General features: G+C 44.6%; 1 protein-coding gene across 8 annotated transcripts in view; it reads left to right on the top strand.

Moving 5' to 3' along the window:
* DCDC2C (doublecortin domain containing 2C) overlaps positions 1 to 27,686 on the top strand; it is a 141,717-nt gene that overhangs the window by 36,195 nt on the left and 77,836 nt on the right. For 5 of the 8 annotated variants that reach the window (XM_063624015.1, XM_055253193.2, XM_055253194.2 and 2 more), the window contains exons 4-6: positions 4,910 to 5,038; positions 17,900 to 18,037; positions 19,700 to 19,742. In XM_063624015.1, coding sequence (XP_063480085.1) covers positions 4,910 to 5,038; positions 17,900 to 18,037; positions 19,700 to 19,742 — 310 coding nt within the window. Of the gene's footprint in view, positions 1 to 4,909; positions 5,039 to 17,899; positions 18,038 to 19,699; positions 19,743 to 26,972; positions 27,079 to 27,686 lie in introns of all 8 variants that reach the window. The other 3 variants (XM_063624017.1, XM_055253195.2, XM_055253196.2) reach the window with 3 other exon arrangements.

Below are 27,686 nucleotides of genomic sequence, written 5' to 3'. Positions count from 1 at the left end.
GCAACTTCTCTATCAGATTGCAAGTTTTTGTTGGCAGAGAGTTGAGGAGAATTCAAAGTGTGGAGAAAGAGGAGAGATACTGAAATTAAATTGAGATGAACTGTATGATGAGATATATTCAGCATCCCACTCCAAGGGCAATAAACTTTTTCTGCTGGTCTATCTGAAAAAAAAAAAAACAAAAAAAAAATCTCCCGCTTATATCACCAGTTCTCTGGTGGTTCCCCCAGAGGGAGCCAGCATCGCAGTTTCTGGTCTCTTTCTAGGATGGGCCATGCGTGATCAGGCGTTTATAGGTATATGTGTACTGCATGCTGTGTACTGTGTAGGTATACCTGTACTGCATGGTATATTTATACCATAAATATACCATAAATAGGTGTATTTATACCATAAATATACCATAAATAGGTGTATTTATACCATAAATATACCATAAATAGGTGTATTTATACCATAAATATACCATAAATAGGTGTATTTATACCATAAATATACCATAAATAGGTGTATTTATACCATAAATATACCATAAATAGGTGTATTTATACCATAAATATACCATAAATAGGTGTATTTATACCATAAATATACCATAAATAGGTGTATTTATACCATAAATATACCATAAATAGGTGTATTTATACCATAAATATACCATAAATAGGTGTATTTATACCATAAATATACCATAAATAGGTGTATTTATACCATAAATATACCATAAATAGGTGTATTTATACCATAAATATACCATAAATAGGTGTATTTATACCATAAATATACCATAAATAGGTGTATTTATACCATAAATATACCATAAATAGGTGTATTTATACCATAAATATACCATAAATAGGTGTATTTATACCATAAATATACCATAAATAGGTGTATTTATACCATAAATATACCATAAATAGGTGTATTTATACCATAAATATACCATAAATAGGTGTATTTATACCATAAATATACCATAAATAGGTGTATTTATACCATAAATATACCATAAATAGGTGTATTTATACCATAAATATACCATAAATAGGTGTATTTATACCATAAATATACCATAAATAGGTGTATTTATACCATAAATATACCATAAATAGGTGTATTTATACCATAAATATACCATAAATAGGTGTATTTATACCATAAATATACCATAAATAGGTGTATTTATACCATAAATATACCATAAATAGGTGTATTTATACCATAAATATACCATAAATAGGTGTATTTATACCATAAATATACCATAAATAGGTGTATTTATACCATAAATATACCATAAATAGGTGTATTTAAACCATAAATATACCATAAATAGGTATATTTATAGGTATACGTGTACTGCATGTTGTGTACCTTCATTTTTTTTGTAACCACCCAATTTATCTTGGATATGGTTTTTTATCAGCATATATAAATTGTGCTTTCAAAAATGAGTACCAGGCATTCAAAAATTCACATGTGCCAGTGTTTATTTACCAGTGATGGGATTTGATATGTGCCCATCCACAACCTATCACAGACTTCCAGGGAAACTGTTTTTGGGTGTTTTAGATGGAGTTGTTCATTCAGCTACCTGGAAGATGGATCATCTAACCCTGAACAACACGGACCCCAAACCTGGCATGGTGATATTGGTCTAGGTTCATTCTTCAGCTCAACCAGCAAACTTTTAGAGATGTGTGAAGTCCATTTCTCCCTCTGAACTTGCCATTTCCTAGTTTATAAATTAGAGATTATTGTTTCTTCTCTTTATCTTAAAAATTCAAAAAATTTTACAGATTTTTCTATTTACAGGCTTATTATAAAAATGTGGAAATCTAGAAAAGCATAAAGAATAAAATAAAAATCTCCAGTTATCCCATCCCTCCGAGACAACTGATACAGAAGTGCTGGGAAGGGAAGAGTGTGGTCCCTTTAAATGATACAGAAGGGGGAAGGGAAGTGCTGGGGAGAGGAGGGCGTGGTCCCTGGCTGGGACTCCACCCAAGGGACCTGCGTGAGGACAGGCATTTTTGTTTCCCTGCCCAAATCTTGCATTTCCCAAGACCACCCTGGCCTGCCATGCCCCCCATCCTGTGCCTATAAAAACTTGAGATGCTAGCAAGGCAGAGACAGAAATGGCTGGACGTGGGGAGGAGCACATTGGTGGAGGAACACTCAAGTGGCTGGACGTCAAGAGGAACGCACCAACAGGCACCAGCACACCGGCAGGCCACCGACCTGCAGAACGACACGGAGTTTGGCTGGGGCAGTTGGAGGAGCGCTGGGGTGCCGAGAGGCCTGACTCCAGGGGCAAACCGTCTCCCTTCTGGCTCCCCCATCTGCTGAGAGCTACTTCCACTCATTCTCCAAGCCCACATGTAATCCAGTTCTTCTGGTACACCAAGGCCAGAACCTGGGATACAAAGCCCTTTGTCCTTGCTACAAGGCAGGGGTCTAATTGAGCTGATTAACACAAGCCACCTATACAGACGGCTAAACCCAAAGAGCAGCCTGTAACACAGGCCTACTGGGGCTTCAGGAGCTGGAAACATTCACCCCAGACACTGCCATGGGGTCGGAGCCCCACAGCCTGCCCGTCTGTATGCCCCCCTAGAGGTTTGAGCAGTGGGGCACGGAAGAGGCGAGCCACACCCCCATCTCACGCTCTGTGAGGGGGACAAGGGAACTTTTCCTGTTTCACAACCACTATTAACCCTGAGGCACCTTCACTCCTAGTGCTCTTTCTGTAGCCCACTGTTGTGGTTTTTGTCTACAACATTAATTATATTTGACCGTTTTTCCCCTGTAGATATAAATTCTGCATACACAATTTTTAAAGCTGTATACTTTATGGTGTGGCTGTGGCATAATTTATTTAACCAGTCATCCATACTTAGACGTTTTATATTTTTGACTTCATACATAATTCTATGAGAAATATCTTCACCTCTAAATCTTTGTCCACTTTTCTGTGGGGTGGATTTCATGGTGTGGGATGACTGGGTCAGTGGTTATTGATCCCTTACATTACATTGATCTGTTTTGCCAAAGTGTCCTTCAAGAAGACTGCTGGTTTTCAGCTACATCAGCAGTGGGTTGGTGTGCCTATTTCTCAATACTCAGGATAAGACTATAAATTAAATTTCTTAAAAATTGAGACAAGGCCGGGCGCGGTGGCTCACGCTTGTAATCCCAGCACTTTGGGAGGCCGAGGCGGGCGGATCACGAGGTCAGGAGATCGAGACCACGGTGAAACCCCGTCTCTACTAAAAATACAAAAAATTAGCCGGGCGCGGTGGCGGGCGCCTGTAGTCCCAGCTACTCGGAGAGGCTGAGGCAGGAGAATGGCGTGAACCCGGGAGGCGGAGCTTGCAGTGAGCCGAGATTGCGCCACTGCACTCTAGCCTGGGCGACAGAGCGAGACTCCATCTCAAAAAAAAAAAAAAAAAAAAAAAAAAAAAAAAATTGAGACAAAATATAACAAGACCTTGTTTAAACATTTATTACTTTTATTCCTATTAGTAATCTATATTTAGAAAAACTTGCAGTCTAAACCAATTAGGAAAACCAATAGTTGAAAACATTGTAGCAAATCTTTATTGTAATTGTAATAGCACATGGATAAACTCTGATATAATTTGCATAGAACATTTCTTTTTATGACTTCTTGTGGGCAGCATCTTAAATATGGAAGAAGTTGGACTCTGGGTTGATTGGAAACCTCTTTTGCCGCAAAACCTTAGCAGAGAAAATGGATTCTCTTTATGGTGACAAAGATATTAAGATTTATATTTACTCTAAAGAGAGATATTTCTCAAATTCTAAGTTATTTGCATTCAAGGAAAAAGACAAAAAATGGCAGTAATAGTAAATTATAATGTAAAAAAATTAACAACCAGAATTGCAAAGTTGAGCTTATATATTGTTAAAGGATATCAATGATATTATTTTTAGACTCGATACACCTTGTATTTTACATTATTTCAATGTGAATTACAAGAGTTGGAAACTATTGCATGTGTCTTTGATTATGGCATAGTCTCATGAACACTACTAACTTTGTGTTGGGTTTTGAAAATTTTCTAAGCACTTCCTCTCCCTCAACACATAGAAACAATAAACTAACACCCCTAAGATTATATTGAAGTTGCCTTAAAACTCAGGAGTGAAATAAGTGGTTTGTATTAACTTTTCAAAGGAATGCATGTTATTTTCTTTGGGAGATGATCTCAGCTCCAGAGAAAGGGAAAACAGCTATATTATTTAAGGCAAAATTATCTGCCTGTTTTCCAAATGGACACAATTTTCTTTCATTTTACCCATTATAGCAGTGGGAGACATATTTTATAAAAAGTGGAGTTACATTCTATTCATCTGGGCATTTTAGATTTTATAAAATACCCAGATTTTTATCAAGCTGCCCAGAATGTCACAACTGTGGGGTTGGAGCCCCAGAGCCTGCCGGTTTGTATGTCTCCCCTAGAGGTTTGAGCAGTGAGGCACTGAAAAAGCGAGCCACACCCCCATCTCATGCTCTGTGAGGGGGACAAGAGAACTTTTCCCGTTTCACAACCACTGTTAACCCTAAGGCACCTTCACTCCTAGTGCTCTTTCTGTAGCCCACTGTTGTGGTTTTTGTCTACAACAAAACCACACACACACACACACACACACACGCGCATATCTATATATAGGTATACACACACACACGCGTCTGTCACCAGGCTCTGTGACATTCTGTACAGCTTGATAAGGTCCCCAATAGGGCATGGTATGCAGTATTGGAGGCTGCTTAGTGCGTCTCATTGTTTTTACAGTTCTGTAATTATGTATATATTGAATTTTCAATGTTTCTCCCTCAAACTTAAGGTATTAATGGATGCTTCCCTTTTTATTCTTACAGTGTTTTTACAAATGGAAGATTATTTATTCCACCTGCAAAAATCATTATACCCAAATTTAGTCTGTCCGATTGGGACATCGTGCTGGCCATGATTGGAGAAAAAGTCTTCCCTCTAGGAGGCGTTCGGAAGTAAGGAGACTCTCGCCTGTAGGACACCCAGGGGGCGGCAGCTTGTGTTTATTCTTTTCTATGAGAGTTTTCTGTAAGGAGACTCTTGCCTGTAGGGCAGCCAGGGGGCAGCAGCTTGTGTTTATTCTTTTCTATGAGAGTTTTCTGCCTGGACCAGCAAGGTCTAAAATGGTTCACCATAAACTCTTAATTTTAATTCTTCAAGCACATAGTATTTTCTCAGTCTTGGTATTATACTTACTTTTAACCAGCCTCATTCATTTGTTCATTCAACAAACCACTGAGCATCTACCATGTGCTAGGGGTGGAGAATACAGCATTGCAAAAAGAATCTTGCTCCCTGAAACCCCTATTGAATGGGCCAACCGTTCAAGTTGCTAGAATGCTGCAGTTGGTATAATGAGGCCTCCCAGTTGGTCTGGAGGAGCCAGGCCTGTGGGAGCTGGTGTTTGGATTGAGTCTTGGCAGAGATGGGGGAAATGAATTCCATGGGACAGAAGAGCATGTGGGAGGGAGGTAGTGTGTGTAATGGCTTCCAGCATGGGCTTGGGGGTCTGACATGGAGCAAATCTCCTCTCCGCCATCCGTGTCTCTGTTACCTCGGGCACATTCCTAACTCCTCAATGCATGTTTTGTCATCTGGAAAACTGGAAATAATAATACCTACTTCCAAGGGTCCTAATATGTGTAAAGTGCTTAGCATAACACTCGACGCATAGTAGGCATGAAACAGGTTTGTGATTATGATTGTGACAGTGGATGAGGCACAAACAAGCAGAGTGTGTTGAGGAAGCATGACATTGTCATCATAGGAAATTCAGCTCTATTGTGAGGGAAGTGGCCAGCCCCAAGGCCAGAACTTAGGTCCCACCAATAGCTTACAGACCAGGCAAGGGGCTTGCTGTCTTGCAACCAGTGGGTCCCATTTGCATGAATGAAAGCTCACAGTGGTGGTAGTCATGATGATGGATTGAAGATGGCAGGTGAGAGAGGGGCTCTGAGCCAGGTGGCTGTGAAGATAATCTGGGTCAGCCTTCAGCTTTAACCGCATGCACAGGCTGAAAGTGAAGGGATGGGAAAAATATCCCATGCAAGTGGAAATCAAAAGAGAACAGCGGCAGCTGGACTTACATCAGACAAAATGGACTTAACGTGAAAAACTGCAGCAAGGGATAAAGAAGGTCACTATGTTAGGTTAAAAGGGTCAGCCCATCAAGAATATACAACAATTATCAATATATATGTGCAACCATCACTGGAACATCTAAATATATGATATGCAAGTATTACCAGAACTGAAGGGAGAGGTAGACAGCAATACAATAATAGGAGGTGACTTCAGTACCCCACTTTCGGCAATGAATACATCATCCAGACAGAAAGTCAATAAGGAAACTGTGGGCTTGAATAACAATAAAAACCCAATGGACTTAATAGACTGCAGAACATTCTGTCACCAGCAGCAGAATAAACATTTTTCTCAAGTGTACACAGCATTCTCCAGGATAAATCATATTAGGCCACAAATCAAGTCTTAGCAAATGTAAGACTAAAATCATATCAAGTGTTTTTTCTGACCATAATGACACAAAACTAGAAATCAGTAATAGGAGGAAAATTGGAAAATTCACAAATATGTGGAAATTTAACAATGCATTCCTGAACAACCACTGGGTCAAGGAAGAAATCAAAAGGGAAATAAAAAAATATCTTGAGAGCAACAAAAATGGAAGTAAATACTAGAACTTATGGGATTCAGCAAAACCAGTTCTAAGAGTGAATTTTATAAAGAAAAATGCCTATATTGGCCGGGCACGGGGACTCATGCCTGTAATCCCAGCAATTTGGGAGGCCGAGGCCAGCGGATCACCTGCAGTCAGGAGTTCAAGGCCAGCCTGGCCAACATGGTGAAACCCCATCTCTACTAAAAATATAAAAAGTAGCCAGGCGTGGTGGTGGGAACCTGTAATCTCAGCTACTTGGGAGGCTGAGGCAGGAGAATCACTTGAATCCGGGAGCTGGAGGTTGCAGTGAGCTGAGATCGCGCCACTGCAATCCAGTCTGGGCAACAAGAGCAAAAACCTGTCTCAAAAAAAAAAAAAGAAAAGAAAAAAGAAAAGAAAAATGCCTATATTAAAGAAAAAGATCTCAAACAACCTAACTTTACACCTCACTTTTATTAACAGAATAAAAGACAGAAATCACATGAGCATCTCAACAGATACAGAAAAGGCACTGGACAAAATTCAACATCCTGTCACAATCAAAGCTCTCAGCCAATTAGTATACAAAGAATGTATCTCAACAGAATAAAAGCCAAATACGAGAAGCCCACAGCTAACATCATACTCAATGGTAAAATGCTGAAAGCTTTTCCTCTAAGATTAGAAACAAGATAAATGTGCCCCACTTGTACCACTTACATTCAGCATAAGACTGGAAGTCCTAGCAAGAGGAATCAGACAAGAAAAAGAAACAAAAGGCATCCACATTGGAAAGGAAGAAGTCAAATAATCTGGTTGCAGATGATATGATTTTATATATAGAAAACCTGAGACTGTACCAAAAAACTGTTAGAATAAAAGAATTCAGTAAAGTTGCAGGTTACAAAACCAACATATAGAAATCACTTGTGTTTTCACATAATCCCAACAAGCTATCTGGAAAAGAAATTAAGAGAACAATCCCATTTACCAAAGCACCACAAAGAGTAAAATACTTAGGAATAAATTTAACCAAGCGAGAGCTCCCTACACTGAAAACGATAAAACATTGATGAAAGAACTTGAAAAAGATACAGATAAATGGAAAGATATTTGTGTTCATGGATTGGGAGAGTTATTATTCCTCCAATATCATACCGCAGCAACCGCACCAATGAGGGTTCTTTCATGAGGTGGGGAGTCCTGTAGAGGAGCAGGCTTGGGTGTTGATAACAAGTTGAAGAATCAACTAAGACGTGCCTGTGGGATCCCCAGGCCTGGGCTGCAGACGGAGCTGGAAGCTGGAGTTTTAGATTGGGGATGTGTGAACTCAGTAGCCAGTGGAGCTGTCTGTGTGGATGAGACCCCCTGGGGGCTGGCCTGGAGAAGGTGGGCAGCTTGGATGCCTGTGGGGTCATCCATCAACTGCTTGTCACCTTGTGAGAATGTGGGGCTGTTGTGGTCAGATTTTTCACAAGAAGGCAGAAACGTCAAACCATTTAAAACAAAGACAGGAATCCTCCTCTAATCAGTTCTTTTTATGTCCCTATTCTGCCCACAGGCAAGGTTTTGGGTATCCTATAAGGGCAGCTCTGTTTTCTTCAGCATCTCTCCAGCCTCAAGTTCGTGCCCTTGCGGTCCTGATGCTGGATCGGGTTCCCACCTCTATGTGGTCCTGCCCGTTGGTGCCTCATCTGACCATGTGGCACTTGATCCTGCCTTTGTTCCGGATGCGGTTTTCTGAATTATTTTTGCCTCGTGTTCTGTGGCTATGGACTCATGGCCCTCTGCCTGTTCCCAGTCCTGGATCCGCAAACCAGCTGGGGGTGGAGTTCTTGGGGGTAGAGTTTGGAGTGGGAGGTAAAGGGAAGCCACAGAGGGAGGTGCAGAAGAGCTGCAGACTCCGGAGTGGAGGTAGCAGCCCGGGAAGGCACAGCCTGGAAGCCTGGGCCAGATCGGCTTCCAGTGAACACCACGGCCAAGGCCAGGGAGATGAGATCTAGAACGTGCTCTCTGACTGCACCTAGCAGGTGGCCACCGGCACTTTGAGATGGAAGCCAGGCCCTGTGGGCGGGCTGGAGTGGAGGGTAAGAAAGCAGAGATGGGAGTGTAATGGGCACATGGCTGTGAAACGGGGAGGCGGGTGATGCGGGATTGTGGCTCGAGGGGCTCAGGGCAAAGACATGGTCACCACTGAACACGAGGGGCCTGGGCACACCTCTCTCCTGAGGGTGAAGGTGGAGGAAGGAGTGGGGCATAGGAGCCAGACCCTGAGGAGGTGGAAGAGGGTGTGACCTGGAGGATGGGTGGATGTGTAAGCCGTGCAAGGCAGGGGTGGAGGTGAGGATGGGTGCAGGTACAGAAAGCTTTAAGGTAGGAGGGAAGGAAGGTGGCCAATTAATGCCTAATGGACTCTAAAAAGGGAGAAGGCTGTGTCTTGCGAACGGACAGGAGAATGGAGGCAGCAGGAGGGACATGGAATGGGAGGATTGCCCAGCAGGGTTGAGGGTCCTGCTGGACTGCACGCTGAAGATTTTTAGTGGAACCAGCCTGCAGTTTCATGTGTTCTTGGGCATTCAGCAGCTGGGGATGAGAGAGGAGAAGGTAGATGGGCGGTTGGTCCACGAGGTGAGGGCAGGGAGGGACAGGCAGGGGCAGGGCCTCACGGCACAGCAGGTGGAGCCATTGCTGGTGTGGACGTGAAGCCAGAGCCAGTTGGGTGGCGTCAGGCCCAGGGTCTGGCTGTTCGTGAAGATTAGAGGAAGGTGAAGTGGGAGAGCGGGAGACTGGGAGGCCAAGAGGCTGCAGAGGCAAGGTGGAGACATCCACCTGGGGACACTTCTGGGCAATAGTGAGGTGTGAAGGACTGCCCTGGGAGGGGCTGAGAAGGCGCAGGGGAGATGAAGGTCTTTCAGGCTGAGAAGTGGGAAAACGCCGTGCAGCAAGGAGGTTAGGAGGAGCCCGCCATGGGCAGCGATGGTCCCCTGATGGTAGACGCTGTGGTGGAAGAGCAGAAACGGTGAATCCTGCCTTATGCTTTTGTCAGTTAACTCTCCCTTGGGGGTAGATTAAAAACATCCAAGAGTGATTTGCAGTCAACAGTTGTGATACCAACGATGAAAACTGATGTCCACTTTTGAGTAGGATGTAAACTGTTGAGCTGTTTAGAGCAGTGGAGCCATGAGTAACCTCGTGGCAGTGGCAACAAGCAGGTGGAAGTTAGATGCTTGTGCACAAATCTGTACCGGTAATACCTACATGCTCCCAGAATGCAGCTATAAATATTAGTTTATTATTCTCAAAGAAATAAAGCTGTGTGCAGTAGATAGACCTGTGTGTACTTCTGGGAGAAGCTAGAAATGATAGTGGAAGAAATCTATTATTTATTTATTTACTTATTTATTTTTAGACTTGCTCTGTTGCGTAGGCTGGAGTGCAATGGCACAACCTCGACTCATTGCAACCTCCATCTCCCAGGTTCAAGTGATTCTCCTGCCTCAGCCTCCGGAGTACCTAGGATTACAGGCGCCCACCACCATGCCTGGCTAATTTTTGTGCTTTTAGTAGAGATGAGGTTTTGCCATGTTGGCCAGGCTGCTCTTGAACTCCTGACCTCAGGTGATCTGCCCACCTCGGCCTCCTAAAATGCTGGGATTACGGGCATGAGCCACTGCGCCCAGCCTTGGAATAAATCTTAAGTATCACATGTAGAATGATAGCAGTGAAAGTCGGAGAGAAAATTCTTGTATGGTAGAAGTAAGGAAGGGAATAGAATATTTAAAGGGTAAAAAAGACATTAGATCAATAAGCTAATTTATTTTTTTCCTGGACTTAAATTAGTTTTTTATGGTTGGGTTTAGAAAAAGTGCAGAGCTTAGAAATAAAAGAAATGCTTAGAAAGTACAAATACGGAGCTTGAAGGAGTGAAGCAATTATGCACATGAACAGAATTAAAAAAATCAATGTGTGTGTTACTTTTGAATGGGAACTACAGCTACTGTTTCTCATGCATTTGAGACATTATTTATATTTCTCTGTATTTATTATTCTTTAGATAATGCTAATATGATTCAGCTGAGATTTCCATCACCCCTTTTCGTTGTGTGGGTTAGAAACTAAGCCAGTTCTTAGGAGACTCTGTTGCCCAGGCTCAGTGCAGTGGCACAATCACAGCTCACTGCAGCCTTGACCTCCTGGGCTCAGAGGATCCTCCCACCTCAGCCTCCTGAGTAGTTGGGACCAGGAGCCACCTACTCATGGTGTGAGCCACCACTCATGACTAATTTTTTTGTTTTTTTTTGTAGAGATGAGGTCTTGCCATGTTGCCCAGGCTAATTATTCTTGGTGGAATTAAAATTACTTGATTTATTGGATAGTTTGAACTTTTGGCATAATGTATCCAAATAGCTCAGAGAAATACATGAAATTCTGTAGGTCTCTGTGCGAGACAAGTGCTGATCTTGGTTGGGAAAAGGTGCTCGTAGAGGCTGTTGGCTGAGTGCCAGGGATGCAGCCGTGAGCAGAGCAGGCTCGGTCCTCAGCCCCACTGCAGCCCGGCAGAGAGGAAGCATGTCATGTGAGCAGCTATGGTGAGGCAGCATGTTCATGGGAGGGGGCACACCGCCGGGGGGCCCAGACTAAGAGACCTTCCAGAAGAGGTGAGTGCTGTAAGAACTGGAGGACGTGGAGGAGTCGGGGCAGGAGGGCACCTTCTCACATCAGCACCCTGTGGGCCTCTTGTGCCTCACCTAGGCCAGGCCCTGGCCAGGGAAAGCGGGAGTGAATGGGGACCAGCGTGACCCACTCTAAGAAAGGAATGAGTTTTAGCATGGAGTGGGGGACACGGAGGATGAAAGAGGGCAAGTTGCCCGAGGTCGACAATTCTGAAAATTTTTTCCGTGCTGCCTGCTGGAAGGAAAAGGTGATGAGCTACGCTGGTGAATTTCTCTGAGACTAAAGTGGAATGATCTCCACTTTCGGTTTTCAATTTCCCACTGTCTGTTGAGTATATACTCTGCACCGTACACTATTCTAGGAGCTGGGAGGTGATAAACAATCAAACAAAACATCTGGAAGGACATGCTCCTTGACACTCAGGATCGCACAGCCTTGCTGGGAGACGGATCCCCTAAGGGAAACAGTTACACTGCACTCAGAGGCAGTGCTGGGGCCGGGCCAGTGAGACAGAGGAGGACCTTGAGCTCCGTGGGAGTTCTCAGAGCAGAAGGCCCACACGGCTGGGAGTTGAAGAAGGCTTCATAGAGGCGGCGGATCTGTCCTGGGTTCTGAAGAAATGGGTAGTGGAAGTAAGGGAGGTGTTCTGGGGTGGGGGGACTGTGTGGACAATGGCCTGGCCCTAGGAGCGAGGAGGTGGGAGAGGGCCCTGAGGGAAGCAGGGCCTGGCTGTAGTGAAACTTTCTGGAAAATGCTGGGAGATAGGCGTGGATACCCAGGGCTGCAGCGGTTACAGATGGCCCTAGTGGCTACATGCAGAGTTTTACGATGTTTTAAGAGCTAATGATGAATGCCAGGGCGGGACACACATGCGCACAGCACACAGCACACACATGTGTGTTCCCGTGGCCCACACCTGTGAGCCGGCCCCTGGGCCCTCTGAGGCAGGAGCTTCCCGCCTGGGTTTCTGTGCAGGGCTCAGCGTCAGTCATGCTGCCCTGCGTCGTGGGCACAACTGTCCCTTATCCACCAGTGGGTGTTTCGAACATCAGCATCTGCGATTTAGGTGACACTCATTCTGGAGAGACCATGGTGACCCATGAACTTGAGTTTGCTGATCTTGACTAGCCTGATTAGGAAAGACGGAGGCCCCCACCCCAAAGGCAGTGAAAGGTCTGAGGGAGGCGAAGTGGGCCATTGTCATGGAGCAGCCTGGCCACCACTGTTAGTAGCAGCAGCTGCTTGCCCCAGTGGATGTCACTTCCGACTCAGCACAGCGTGTCCTGTGCGTCTTGCCTGGCCCAGGGAGTAGCCCAATTGCAGCGTAGGTGCAAGGTGCAGGGCACACACTGGACACATTGGGTGTGGCCTGACCTTGCCCATCTCGAAGTAGAAGTGATGTCTTTGGCTTCACAGCATACTGAACCTTTCTTTATTTGTTGATTGAGTCAACAAATATTTATTGAGAGCTTGAGGGGTTTCCATCTAAGCCCTGAGGGGCTGGGGTGAGTATGGTCCTCACAGGGCAGATGTCGTCTAGTGGAGAGAAACAGATGCATGGTCAGGAGCAGATCCCTGATAAGTGCCATGCGAGGGGTGGCACAGAGGAATGAAGCAGGGCAGGGCTTGGGGTGAGTGACCGGGCTGGTCAGGGCGAGCTTCTCTGAGGAGGCGACATTTGAGAACACATCTGAATGGCACAGAGAAGTAAGATGTATCGTGATCTGGGTGGAGATCGTCCCCATCAAAGGGACCCTCAGGCACACAGGCTCTGCAGTGGGAAGCCACCAGTGGCAGGGCAGTGCCTGGTGAGGGAGGGCGGGAGCTGCTGAGCCCCGGAGTGAAGGCTGCCTGTAGACGTCACTGAGAGGCTTGGGTAGTGAGTGTGGCGGGAATCCATTGGCGGGTTCTGAGCAGGGTGTGTCACCATCTGACTACGGGGTGGGATGGGAGACTTGTTTGGAGGCTCTTGCAGATGATCCAGGGGAGACCACAGTGGCTGGGGCCAAGGCAGGCAGATTCTGGCTGCGTTACTGTGTGTGGTGGGGCTTGCTGATCAACCTCATGTAGGAATGAGTGAGCGAGAGATGGGGCTGGGGTGGGGGTGGGGAGTGTGTGGTGGCGGAGGTGATGCGGGAGGGGAGAGGAGGGAGAAAGGGAGGAAGACTCCCAGCCTTCTGATCAGAGCAGCTGGGTGACTGTCGGTACCATTCCTGAGAAGGGAGAAGTGGGAGGAGGAACAGATTTTGGGGGAGTTAAAAATTAATTTCTGGATGTGTCCAGTTGGAGAGGCATATTGGACATCAGAGTGGGGATGCTCCAGACTGGATATGTGAGTGTGAAGTCAGGGAAAAGGTCAGGCTGGAGAAACAGACACACGATCTGAGTGTCGTGGATGGTACTGATGGTTGAGGTGCTGGGTGGGGTGGAGTTGGTGTTGGAGGAGGCACCTGAAGACTGAGTCCTGTGCTCAGCTTCCTGATAAATAGCCCATCACCCTTGGACTATGGTTATTTGTGGACTTGTCATCTCTCCTCTACTATAAGCTCCTTAAAGTTTGGGACCCTGTCTGATAAATCTCTGCTTTTTAGTCCCTTAATAGTGGGGAAACTGGCTGAACTAACAGCTGAGACCCATGAGCTTGGAGTCCAGGGTTCAGGGTACCCAGTGAGACCCTGCATCCGGAGATTTTGAAGCCTTAACTGAAAATCAGATCTATTTTTAATCACCACATGGTCTTGAAAAGGAAGCTCATTAAACATAAATATTTTAAAATTCTTGTAAGATAGACTGTACCTTTATTTTGGGAAAACAGCCAAATTGGCTGTTTATTGGTAAAGGATTTAGTTTAATTTAGAGATATTTACATTTTCTACTATATCCCTAATCTTTAAGGTTCATTAAAAATCATTTAATAATTGACATTTTTGTAATGTTTTCCAGTTTACAAAACAATTTTGCAAATGGCTGTTTGATTTAGTCATCACATTTTTTGATGCAAGTAATAACAGAAACACCTAGTGTTTAGCATTTTATGATGCAAAACACTTTGATTTATGTGCATGATCTCATTTGATATCCATATTCTTGCTATTCATTTCCGTGAGACTCACACTTCAGTAAAAGCCGCCATCCTCTGTATGTGACGTCTCGGCTCACATTTCTGTGTCTGTGTGGGTGTAATCTGAACATCATAGAGGCTCATATTTTCACGTGGATGCATGCGTCACTTTCTGTCTGGAACTTCCTTCCTGTCTTATCCCACCGAGGAATTTCTACTTACCCTTCACCCTGTGAGTAGACTTTGTACCTGTCTTAGAAGAAAATGAGGCTGAGATGAGTTTAGGGAAGAGTCCGAGGGGAACGTGCCTGAACCGTTTGTTCCTCCAGCATGTGGGCGGCCAGGTGTCCTGTTGGCCCCGTAGGGTTTAAACCACAGTTTGGTGGCCGTGGCTCTGCCTCCACTCAGCTGGCAACTCCTGAGTCCTGCATGGAGCCATCCAGAGTCCTGTTCTTTGGTATGTATGGTTCCATTCCTGAATGAAAAGAACACAACTTCCTAGAAGCAAACAACTGAACACAAAAACAGCCAGCTTCATTCTCGCAAGACAGCTGCTGCTGGAAGGAAAACCTGAAACGCCTTTGGTTTATGCAGAGACATTCCAGTCGAGTTTTTTCAGGTGCATTTTTTACAGTTACCCATCTGCTGACAGCTCATTTTCCCCTCTACCTCCCTCCACCCCAAGCCATCAGCCCCACTCCTTGCCTTCCTCTGCCTGTTCCCGGCTCCATCATTCTGCTCGGCACCCAGAATCCCTGGATCCACACTGGACACCGCACACACCTTCTCCCTCATCTGCCAGTCAGCAAGCCTTGGAGATTCTGAGCTGATTGACTTCTGTGTCTTCCCCCTCCCCGGCCAAGAACATAAGCACGATTTTATGTCCCTTGGTCTCCCCTCAACAGCCCCCATCGCATGGCTATGATCGAGAATTGAATTTTGGGTTATGATGAATATGTTTTCTTTGATCTTAGCTTTTTAAAAAAAGACAACACAAATTGGTCCTTGTATTTGGTCACCTTTACCTCACATCATTCTCACAGCAACTCTCGGATTTGCTGTTCCTCTTATTTAACCACGTCCTCTAAAAATGTTCTTGGCGTGGGTCTCTGTGTGGCGAATCTCCTGAGGCCTTGTAAGCCTGAGGATATTTTAATCTCGTCCTTTCTGTTTACATGAGGGTCTGGCTGGCTTTAATGTTCTTTCCCTCTAGATTTTGAAAATATCAGCGTCTTTCCTGTCTGTGTTGCTGCTGAAAGGCCCCAGTCAGTCCTGTCCTGCTGGACGGTACGGCCAGGTCTTCCTCGCCAGCGCCTTTAGGATGTTGTCTGTGACCTTGGGTGTCGCACCCAGGTGTCTGCTGGCGAGTTTTCCTGTAGTTTCTGTTCTTTGGCATCCGTGGACTCTTTTACCTGTGGCTTGTCCTCTTTCCTCAATTCCGGGAAACTAATTTTCATGATTTCTATACATATTTCCTCCTTCCACTCTTACTGTAACTTCCTTTTGGGATTCTTTTTGCCGGTGTTGGCACATCTGCTCACCCTCATCTCTCAGCTCTTCTTTTGTGGAGCCTGTTTCTTTCTTCCTCCCTGCTTTCCTCTAAGGGTGTTCCTCAGTTTTCTCTCCAAACAGCAGCTTGCACCTGCTCCGTGTCCATTCTACGACTCACCCCTATCGTGATCTTCCTTTCCACGACTTCAGTTTCACGTCAGTATTTCTACTGCTTCTGTTTTATGGTTTCATATTCTTGTTTCATACCGGGAATATCTGCCATCTCTTCGATGGCATTTTTCATATTTGTGTGTGAATTCTTGGTCTGTCTGTTCCCACCCTTCAGTGCCTTGCTGTTTGGCCCCTGGGAGCAGTTGCTTTGGGGGCGCCCTCTCCTTAGGACCATCGTCAGTCCCCCACTTCCCTAGTGAGGCTTCTGCATGTTCCTGATTTACTCCTGGGGATTCTGGCACTGGCTGTCCAAGTCCACCAGAGGGGACTGACTGTCCCCAGGCCCTGGCAGGAGGAGAACAGAATTCCAAGCATTGGGTTTCCCATGGAAGCCTCTGCTCCAGGTGGGCCCACCAGCTCCCCAGGTGCAGCTCCGCCATGCCTCTCCCAGGCTCCTGTCTTGATGCCTCCAGGGTCAGTCTCAGGCAGCAGCTCTCAGGATGGGACCCAGGAGAAGCAGCAGCTTGTCAGCCAGGAGCTTGTCAGAAATGCCACACACAGGCCTTATCCAGGCCTCCTGAGCTGAGAGCTCTGCAGTGGGGTCCAGCACTCTGAAGCTGGCCCTCTGGGCAGCTCTGACGCCCAGTTCTGCGGAGGGATAGGTTCTACAGATTCCTCCTTTCCATGCCCCCTGCATTTCTTCTCTTCTTCTGCTCCTGCACTTCCTGCCCTAATTCATTCCTTCATCTCAGGCTCTTGCAGAAGCTCTGAGCCTCCTCCCACAGGGGCAATTCTTCCTCAGTCACATCCTGGCCACAGCTGCCCGCTCACTAGTGCTGAAACATAGCTCTTAACCCCTCTTCCTTGGAAATCTTCATTCTGATGAAATTAATGATAAATGCTCCTCCCCGGAATTCAAGGCCCTTTGGAAACCGCCCCTGTCCTGCGCAATCACAGCTGTGCCTGCACCTCACCCCCAGCGACTGTCAGCTCCCCTCCCCACCCTGGGTTCTGGCCTTTTTACAGCACCGTACATGATGAAATCCCACCTACCCTGCCGACCCTGTTGCAAGTTCCTCCAGCTCTGTGAAGCCTGCAGCTGGGTTCAGCCTTTCTCCTCTTGGGACCCCAGCCCTTTGCACTTCTCTTGTCATATTTAGCTTTGTAGGCTTCTGTGTGCTTCCTGACTTTGGGGAGGCAGAGACTTCCTTTTGCTTATTTTTATCTAATGCGTTGCCTACCTCATTGTCTTATGCATATAGAGGCTCAGCATTGAATTAATTGTATCATTTTTTAAATAAACTAGTGAAGGAGTACCTGCTGAAAAGGATTACTGAGTAAAAAGTAGACTAATGTTAGTCTTTTGGTGCTTATAAAAATGCATATTATTTGCTAATAAATCCTGGTTTGTTTTCCAAGTATTGTTATAACAATAGGGGCCAATTTGTATTAATTTTAGCTGTTATTAGTTAAAATTAATTGAACACTAACCAAGAGTGTAACGTGTTCTCAAGAGCCTCTGAGCACTTGTATATAATTAAAAATACACTTTAATTCAAAAGTCTAAAAGTGGAAAGCAAGTCTAATCCTGGAAGAGCAGCTCCCGTTGGGTTTAATTGGCCCATTTGGATAACACTTGCTTACGATGAGCACTGTTTCTCTGGCAGTCCGTACACTAGTCATAGCGTATGCACAAATAGCCCAAGCCCTGTGCTGCTGGTCCTCAAGTCTCTATCTCATTTCTTCTTTCTGTTTTTACAGATTATTTACAATGAATGGGCATCTTTTGGGCGACTCAAAGGATTTGCAAGACAATCACTTTTATGTTGCTGTGGGACTGGAGACCTTCAAATATTTTCCTTACTGGAAGTCTCCAAGGGTGCCCAGTGAGGTCCAACAGTGAGCATGCTTCGTACCTTTCTTCCCTGAGTTTTGGAAAAAAATTAGCCTTTTCCCCACTATCTCTCCCAAATAGGTCCAGTTCAGCTATTGGTTATTTTTCAGTAATGAAATGTAATATTCTTATTTAATATATGATACAATTTTAGATTTTAAAAATGAGGCATGGGGGAACTGCTCTTGTATGATGTATTCACAAGGACAGCAAGATCTACACTGAGTTCACTGCTTTTCTCTGGGATACCAGGAGTCTTAGAGATCAGGAGTTGAAATGTGCGATATAGCTTCAGAGCCGATTCTAGGCACAGTTATGCCTGCCCGTGATGCACCCAGCATGATGCTTTGTTTTCTTAATTTGGCATGCTTCCCCATATCTAAAATATAGAATTTGTGCTGGGTGTCGGTCTCTCCTGGTGAAAAAAGCCATGATTTTTGTAGTAATCCTGGGCATGGCTAAATGGGTGCCCCACTGTGTGTGTGTTTATGGACATGAGGTGAAGGGTGCTGAGATGGGTGGTTCCGAAGCCCATCTGTGGGATTCTTCATCCTTAATTGTTTAGCCCTGACAGGTGTGTTTGAAATGCATTTCGTGTAGGACACGACTTGAGGGCTTACTAGGAACCTTCCCAGAGCTAGTTCTTTGTCAAGTTTTCAATGATCATTATCTTGAGCAAAGAAAAAGAGCTGCCATTTTTCATCTCATGGTGGAGCAGGACAGATGGTTTGAACACCATGCAGGTGGCCAGCCTTCCTCTACCCTTTAGGTTTTGTGGTACGAGCGCTTTCTGCATTTGGAGAGGTTGAACCTCCACTGAGGGCTCAGCGTCTGGGATGGCCTCCTCCCATTCTGGTTCACGTGCTGCTAGGGTTTGTACCTCAACGCCAAGAAAGGCTCCCTTTGTCCTGTCTACCAAGGACGACCCCACAGCAGTTTGATATCCAGGCAGATGGTTAGGTTAGAGTCCCACCTGTGTGCCTGGCACACATGGATATTTCTTGATTTTATTGACTTAATTCATGCTAATGGTCCTAATAGCACAGTGAGGAGGAACACTGCTGGGCTGTGGAGTTGAGTTGTTTTTCTGTCTGCCCCCCACGTGTTTCCCACCTCTCAGCGCGTTTTGCTTTTGGCCATTATCTGTTCATTGGGAAGCCCTGACGGGGTCTGACTGGCTTAAATATCTTTTCCCCTTGCCGAAGTTGTTGAGCTTAGGGTCAACAGGAGGCCACATGCAATCACTCAGAGACCGAAGTTCATGCGGCTTACACAGAATAGACCAAGGAGGTGCCCTGAATTTGCAGAGAATCCTGGGATAGAAACATTTCCAAATTTGAGTAGCAGCTATTGGAGAAAGCCTCACTAGAGGGGAATTAGAAATGGGATGCCTGCACTTGCAAAGGCAGCAGGTGGACAGGGGCTCTTTGCTGTGGTAGAAGGAGGATGGGCCATCTGATCTCCAGGAAGGAAATTGAACAGATTCCTGGGGCGTTTTCTGCTCCCGAGGCCTGGAAATCATTGTTGCTATGAGCCGTGTCCTCTGTGGACAGCCTGCTCCTCCTCGTGGTCACTTCCCTCCTAAAGACAAGGCTGCAGCCTGCATTTTTTAGAGATAACTTAGGGCCGGGCTTTACATTTCAAGTTGAACATCTTTTGTCTTGCAGAAGGTATGCAAATGTTGAAAAAAACTCACAGAGAAAGAAAAAAGTAAGTAACTTTTTAAAACAAGTAAGTAACTTGTTTCTGATTCTGGTGTCTTCTGGCATTAACAAGGGCACAGCGCGGGGTGAGGGCCCGAGCTGTAAACAGAGCTTCCTGGGCCAGCATCCGTGCCAGGCTTATAAAGAAAAATCAGGTGCACTTCTGAGAATGGTGTGAATAGAAGAGGAAGTTTATGTTTGGAACACAGAGTCCAGACCTGAGAGTCACACGTAGGTATTTATAATGCAACCCAGTAGGTGTGAAGACATAAACATATTTGAACTTTTACGGGATAGGGAGGAGAGTAACTGATTCAATCTTGGCATGAGTGGCAGTGGGCTCTGGCGGTGGGTGGGAGGAGGACATTCCAGGCAGATGTGACAGTAAGGCAGCAGTGGGAGAAGCAGCTCACTGCATGTGCGCGTGTGTGAATACATATACGTGTGTATGTATGGGTGCATGTGTGTGTATAAATACATGTGTGTGGAGGCATGTGTGTATGTGTGGATGCATGTGTGTGTATGGATGCATATGTGTGCGTGGGTGCATATGAATACATGTGAGTGGATGCATATGTATGTGTCCATGGATGCATGTGTATGTGTGGATGCATGTGTGTGCATATGAATACATGTGTGTATAGGTGCACATGCATGTGATGCATATGTGTATATACATGTGTGTATGGGTGCATGTGTATGTATGGATGCACATATGTATTTAAATACATTAAGTGTGTATGGAGGCATGCACGTGTGTGTATGAATGCATGTGTGTGTATGTATGAATGCATGTGTGTGTATGGAGGCATATGTATGCATGTGTGCACAGGAGTACATGTGTGTATGAATGCATATGCATGTGTGTATGTATGAATGTGTAGGGATGTATGTGTGTGCATATAACTACGTGTGTGTACCTATGGATGCATGTGTGTGTATGTATGGATGCATATGTGTTGGTATATAAATACATATGCATGTTTGGAGGTGTGTGTATGGATGCATATGTGTGCATGTGTGCATGAGTACACATGTGTATGTATGGATGCATGTGTGTATGTATGCATATGTGTGTGCCTGTGACTACATATGTGTGTGTACATATGCATGCATATGTGTGTGGATGTGTGTATGGATGCATATATGTTGTATGGATATGTTGCCTGCATATGTTGTATGGATGTGTATATGGATGCATATGTGTTGGTGTATAAATACATATGTATGTTTGGAGGTGTGTGTATGGATACATATGTGTGCATGTGTGCATGAGTACATATGTGTATGTATGGATCATGTGTATATGGATGCATATGTGTGCACATGTGCATATGAATACATATATGTGTATGTATGTATTCACATGCATATGTGTGTATGGATGCATATGCATGTGTATAGAGGCATATGTTTGTATGGATGCATACATGGGTATTCATATGGAAACATTTGTGTATGGGTGCACATGTGTGTGTATGGATGCGTGTGTGTATGGATGCATTTGTGTGTGGATGCCAGTGTACCTGTGTGTATGGATGCGTGTGTGTGTGTGTGTGTGCTGATCACACAGTTTGAAGTTGCAACATAAAGCATGAGGAAGAATGACAAGGAGGTATCAGGATCCAGGACTAGGAAGATTTGCAGAAGCTGGGTCCTAGAGGGGCTTACCAGTCCTTGTAACTGTTTACGTGATCCTCCTATATCCCCGATCATCCTGTGAAAACTGCCTTTTAGTGGTTCTATTGACATTAATATTTATTCAACAAAGCTATTGAACGCGTACTCTTTCCAGTGCCTGTCTGCCTGGCTCGCTGGCTCAAGTCCCCTCCCTACTGTGACACGCTGGCTTTGAGGGTCCACATTTTCCTGGTCTTTCCTTCCCTAGTAACTAACAGGTAGCCCTGGGATTTGCTTTTCCGCTGTTGCAGCTCAGATTTCATGATTGCCATTTTAATCACTCTCCTGCAAATAGCTTTGACTTTCTCACCCGTGAGCCACCGTGTGCACCTGGCAAGTGTTCAGCCCTGGGTGAGCCCAGCCTGCACTTCCTTTGCACTTGCACTAATGCAGCGTGGTGTTGCTGGAAATAACGACACTGCTGACCTGATTCTTCACGCTGAGTTCATGACCACAGTCCTTATCCAACTTCATTCACTGATTAAGCCTGATGTTTTAAAAAATGTTTTTCTGAATACATTTTGCCAAGTTTTATTGGAGATTTCTGCATGTCTGCTCTTGAGTGAGCTTAGCCTGTCTAACTTCTTTCTCATGTTGTCCTTCTCTGGCTTTTGTTGCCAAGGCTTTTCTTCTGAATCGACTCTTATTATTTTTTGTAGCTTCTTGAGTTGAATGATTGCCTTATTTATTTTAGATTTTCTTTCTCTAAGAAACACATTTTAATATTAGGTGTTTGTTGAATGGATGAATGAAGGATGATCACTGAGATTGCAGAAATGATATGCCTTACTCTGTTCATCATTCCTTATATAAAGGTCTACATCTGTAAAGATGTGTTATCTTAAAACTCAGTATTAATTTTTTTGGCCTCATTTTGAAGAGTGGGTGTGTTTCTAAGAATGAAAAGAATTCCACACACAGAACTTCCCTGAGGCTGGAATTTATGATGACTTGCAGCGACTTAGCCATTTATGATAAATGTGTTTGTTTCTTTACTTGCTTGCCCCAGGTTTTCCATTTCTAACTTGTTAAGCCTTTTATCTATTTTCTGTGTGAATTGCTACAACATCTTTTTGGAAAAGAAGGTACAAAATTAAAAAAAAATACAGGAGTGCTCGTCATTAAGATATTGCCTTGTGGAATATGGGGGGCAGTTGGGATCCTTGGCGGTGTGCACATTCTAATAACATCAGCCAATCAAAGTATCAGCTTTCTTTAAAATTGGATGCTGGATTTTCTTTTAAATTTGCAAGCTTAAAGAAAGTACCTAGAATACAAAGCAGAAAGTCTTTCTTGACCCTTCAATGAACATATCACAAACATGACCTAGAACTTGTGACCCACAGGATATCAGGCCTGAACGGGGCACTTGTTGATTCATCTGGTTGTCCATGAGGCTGTGTTGAGGTGTTGGCAGCATGCTAAGCACACTCCGCTAGCACAAGAGACACAAAGATGAGTGGAGTGTAAGTTTCCACCATTGGAGAAGGCAGAGTGTTGATAAGCATGGGAGTAACCCTAGCAGACCTCATGCAGCCCTTCTGCTTAGTAAATTAAATCCCAGTAATTAAATCACCCCAGATTCCACCAGCACCAATCTCCCCACCTCCACAGTTCCAACAGATCATTGATGCCTCTCCTATAAGCTGTTTAACTTCCACACCTGCCTATGTCTCCCCATCAACACTGCCCAATGGAGTCAGGAAGAAACACCTGATACCTATGGGGGGAAAGCTCTGTGAGAGTGGGCAGGTAGGGGGTCAGGGGAGCTGGGCTCCCCAGGAAGATGTTTTTATTTGCAGGGATCCAGATTTAAGCAAGGGAGTACAATGGACTATATCTACTTGATACTCATTACTACTGATGGAATAAATTGTATGGACTGAAAAGGGAGCAAAATAGGGAGGGGCTGGTCCTGAGCAACTATGACATTCCCAGTGAGGTGACAGGTGGAGCAGAGCGGTGGGACTGGAGAGATGCTGTGTATCATTGATTCTATGGAAGGCATATTCCCACATCCCTACATCCCTGGAACAGGTGCATCTGACGTCGACAGTGTCTCAGGACTCCTGTGGGCAGTCATGTTGCAGGTGCTGGTTGCTCATGGATAAACTTGGCTGTAGCTGCTCATTTGACTGTGTCTTCAATTGAATTGTGTGCGGGGTTGATTCTGTACATGTTGAGTTTAACTACTGTGTAAAATATCCTCAAAATGATTTTTCTATGAGAATTGAAACAAAAAGTTATTATATGCACGGAAAGGCCTAAAAGTAGAACATCATGATGCAAATTTGCTATCAATTGAGTATATTCTTCTTCAATTCCATCTATTCTTGCAGAGTGACAACCAGCTCTTGTGTAGGACCTGAGACAGGGAGGTCGACACACAAAGTTGCAGCTGCCCGTGTCAGTGATCTACATGGTATAACAAGCCACCCCCAAACCCAGGTGCTTCAGGCAACAAGGGTTTATGATTTCTCTAAGTTCTGTGGGTTGGCTGCACAGGTCTTGGGCTGGTTTCACCTTGGTTGCTTATGAGGCTGTGTTCAGCGGGGCATCCTTCCCAAGCTGCATGCAGAAGCACTGATGCCTTTGACTCGGAGTCAAAAAGTGGCTCAGAAGTGTCAGACTCTGGATGCAAAATCTTGGAGGCTATTCAGGTGATTTGTTTCTGTTATTTTCTCATTTTTCTTTATGTACAAGCATGCTGTGTCATAAAAATGAGTGTCTAAATGGTTCTAGAAGGGCTTCTTCAGTAAGTAGAAAATAGAACTTCTAGGAAATTAAAGCACGCTGACATGCTTTAAATAGCACTTCCTTTCTTTCTTAGTGGTACATAAAATAGCTACGTGTTTGCAGTATGATTCATGGAATCTTGATTCAAAGAAGTGAGATGGAGAATAACAGAGAGTAATGTGGCACCTCGAGATGACTGTGGAGGACATGGGAGAAGTCAAGGCCGACCTCAGGATTCCAGTGATGGTGGGAGGGTGGTGTATTCAGGAGCTGGGATCAGGTCTGCAGGAGGAGGAAGCAGGACTTTGGGTTGCACATTTGTGTGAGAAGTTGCTTTGCTCTAGACGAGCACATTTATTACACGAGAGTGAAGGGAGGCATGAGAGATGATATCCATACATAAAAGTATTTTCGATGTCAAGCCAAATTCCTTGCGTGTCCAGCAGAGGATACATCTGCTTCCGTGTTTGTCTGGGATTATCATTGTGGATTCTCTGTGGAATAGAAGGATGGGCCTCCTTCGCATCTAACTGATGTCTGTGAAGTGGGTGACATCTCGTCTACGTGTGATGACATTTTTCCTTAGTAAACTAACTGCTGCCATCAAGGCAAAGCTGTAGTGTTTTAAGAGCAGGCGTCTGGCCTCTGATGTCTGCACTTGGAATCCCAGCTGTACCTAACATTCCAGTGGCTTGACTGGACCTCCCCTCTGTGGGTCTCAGGGAAAGCTGACTCCCTCCTCTCTTCCCTCTTATTTTACTCTTCTCTGTCCTCAGACTTCGTTCCAAGGCCATGAAGTTCTAGTTTAAGCTGTTGGAGCTGCACTGTCCAGAATGTTTGAAAGATGTGAGAGCACAGCTCTTCGTCTCTTAGTTCTCAGTTTCCATTTTGAATAGAAGAAAATATTTTTTTCTTAATTTAGCAAACAAACTTGCATTTGCACTGTTAAAAATGCCCATTTCCCTACCATTTGACCCAGCAATCCCATTACTGAGTATATACCCAAAGGATTGTAAATCATTCTACTATAAAGACACATGCACCCATATGTTTATTGCAGCACTATTTACAATAGCAAAGAGTTGGAACCAACCCAAATGCCCATCAGTGATAGACTGGATAAAGAAAATGTGGCACATATACACCGTGGAATACTATGCAGACATAAAAAAGAATGAGTTCATGTTCTTTGCAGGGACATGGATGAAGCTGGAAACCATCATTCTTAGCAAACTAACACAGGAACAGAAAACCAAACACCACGTGTTCTCACTCATATGTGGGAGTTGAACAATAACACATGGACACAGGGAGGGGCACATCACACACTGGGGCCTGTTAGGGGGTTGGAGGAAAGGGAAGGGAGAGCATTAGGACAAATAACCTAATGCATGCAAGGCTTAAAACCTAGATGATGGGTTGATGGGTGCAGCAAACCACCATGGCACATGTATACCCATGTAACAAACCTGCACATTCTGCACATGTATCCCAGAACTTAAAGTAAAATTAAAAAAAAAAAGCCCATTTCCCAAGGAAATGGCAAAAAAAAATCATGAATGCAGTTTTACTTATTAGCACATCTGAAATATACTTTGAAAATAGCCTGCATTATTCTATTGGTTCACTTCACTTATTGCTTGATTCAAATATTTGAGCATTGGAAAGTATGTCATTATGAGTCTGCCAGTATCCTGTCTGGCACAATTAACTGGAACTTTCAGTCCAATGAAAGTAATTGAATGAAGCTACTTTCATTATATAGCATTCAGTTTTATAGGAATTGCATTTACTGTGATTTTATAGCTATTGCCTTCCAAAGAAGAAATGCTAATTTAATAAATGTTTAAAATTGCATTCACATATTAAAATGAATGTTTTATGGTGCAGGCTTCTGTGAGAAATCAGTAAATAGTTAATAAGCATTGTATTTATATCACATCTGCAATCAGAACATTAATATTAAATCCTTCTGGGCACAGAGCACAAGTGTTGGTAGTGAACAGTAATGAAAAGGAGATACAGCATATAAATTAAGGAGGTGCGTGTGTGTGCGTGAAAACAGTTGCAGAAGCATGGGCAGTACCAGACTGAGACCCACACTTTAATAACCTGTTCTGAACAGTAAAGTTCACTGTGAAATGAGTGCTTTGGAATTGACGTTTGCTGGCTAATCACGTCAAGGCTGGAGCAATATCTCATAACAGTCAAGGCCGCAATTGTCGTCTTTTAGCAGCCTGAGGATGCGACAGCCAGGTTCAATGTTAGCAAATCTTCCACTTTAATAAATGTTCAAAGCAGGCCTGGTTCATTGGTAGAAGACCTTGACCCACTTGGGATAGAGCTGGGACTTTCGCATGGGAACTTTTTGCTGTCAGCGTTTGTCATTTCTTAGCTGAGGATGGACTGACTCTGAAATAGGTTGTTACTGTCCTTCAATTAGGCAAACTGACTCATCCCAAGTTACCCTGGGAGGCTGCCTTTTGTGTGCTTGAGCTAGACGATCTCTTATAATAGCATTAAAATATAGCTGGATTAATTGAAATAGGCTCTGGAGAAAAATAATAGTCTTTAAAGCACTGCAGAGAAATAAAACCAACATGCCTCAGGTTCATTTTCTGAAAGCATTTTCAGTAGGGAGAAAGATGAATGAAATTGAGAAGCGGTACCCGTCCCCTTTGTAAATAGAGCTCCCATTGATTTTGGAGGGCTTGAGACTTGAGACGGAGAGAAATGTGGGTGTAAGACGTGAGGTTCATGCATGCTTCCTTGTGAAAGCCATGGATTCTTGCTTGATCCTTTTTTTTTTTTTTTAACCAAGTGCTGCTGCAGATCCATGTTGTTCTGACAAAAGCCATCTGGAGTGCCATGCACTTTGTCATGCTCCTGTCCTTGGAAACTTGCAGGCCGGAAGGAGAAATGGCTGTGTAAGTGGAAAACCACAAGGCATGTGGCCGTGGAACTATTCATAACGTGGTGTAGTGTGCAGAGGGGATATTGGGGGAAGGAAGCTGTGTGTATTCATTCATTCTTACACTGCTATAAAGAAATATCTGAGACTGGGGAATTTATAAAGAAAAGAGATTTAATTGGCTCATGGTTCTGCAGGAGGCATGGGAATAGCATCTGCTTAGCTTCTGAGGAGGCCTCAGGGAGCTTCCAATCATGGCAGAAGGTGAAGGGAAGTAGGCGTCTCACATGGCAAACACAGGAGCAAGAGAGGAGTCGGGGGGAGCAGGGGAGGTACCACACACTTAACCTGATCTCGTGAGAACTCACTCACTGCTGTGAGGACACATCAAGCTATCAGAGATCCACCCCCATGACCCAAACCCCTCCCACCACGCTCCACCTCCAAGGATGGGGATCACAATTCAACATGAGATTTGGGCGGGGACAAACATCCAAACTAAATCAGTGTGGGAACAAGACGACCTTTGAGTTGGGTCTTGGAGGATGTGTAGGAGAGTTCTCCAGGTGGCTGAGAGGAGGTAGCTGTTTTGGAGAGAGTAGGGCTTTAGGGGAACTGACAAGC

This window comes from Symphalangus syndactylus, chromosome 18, assembly GCF_028878055.3.
Source record: "Symphalangus syndactylus isolate Jambi chromosome 18, NHGRI_mSymSyn1-v2.1_pri, whole genome shotgun sequence".
Lineage (NCBI taxonomy): Eukaryota > Metazoa > Chordata > Mammalia > Primates > Hylobatidae > Symphalangus > Symphalangus syndactylus.
The sequence above is the reverse complement of the archived record's forward strand: the minus strand, read 5'-3'. Positions and strand labels throughout refer to the sequence as shown.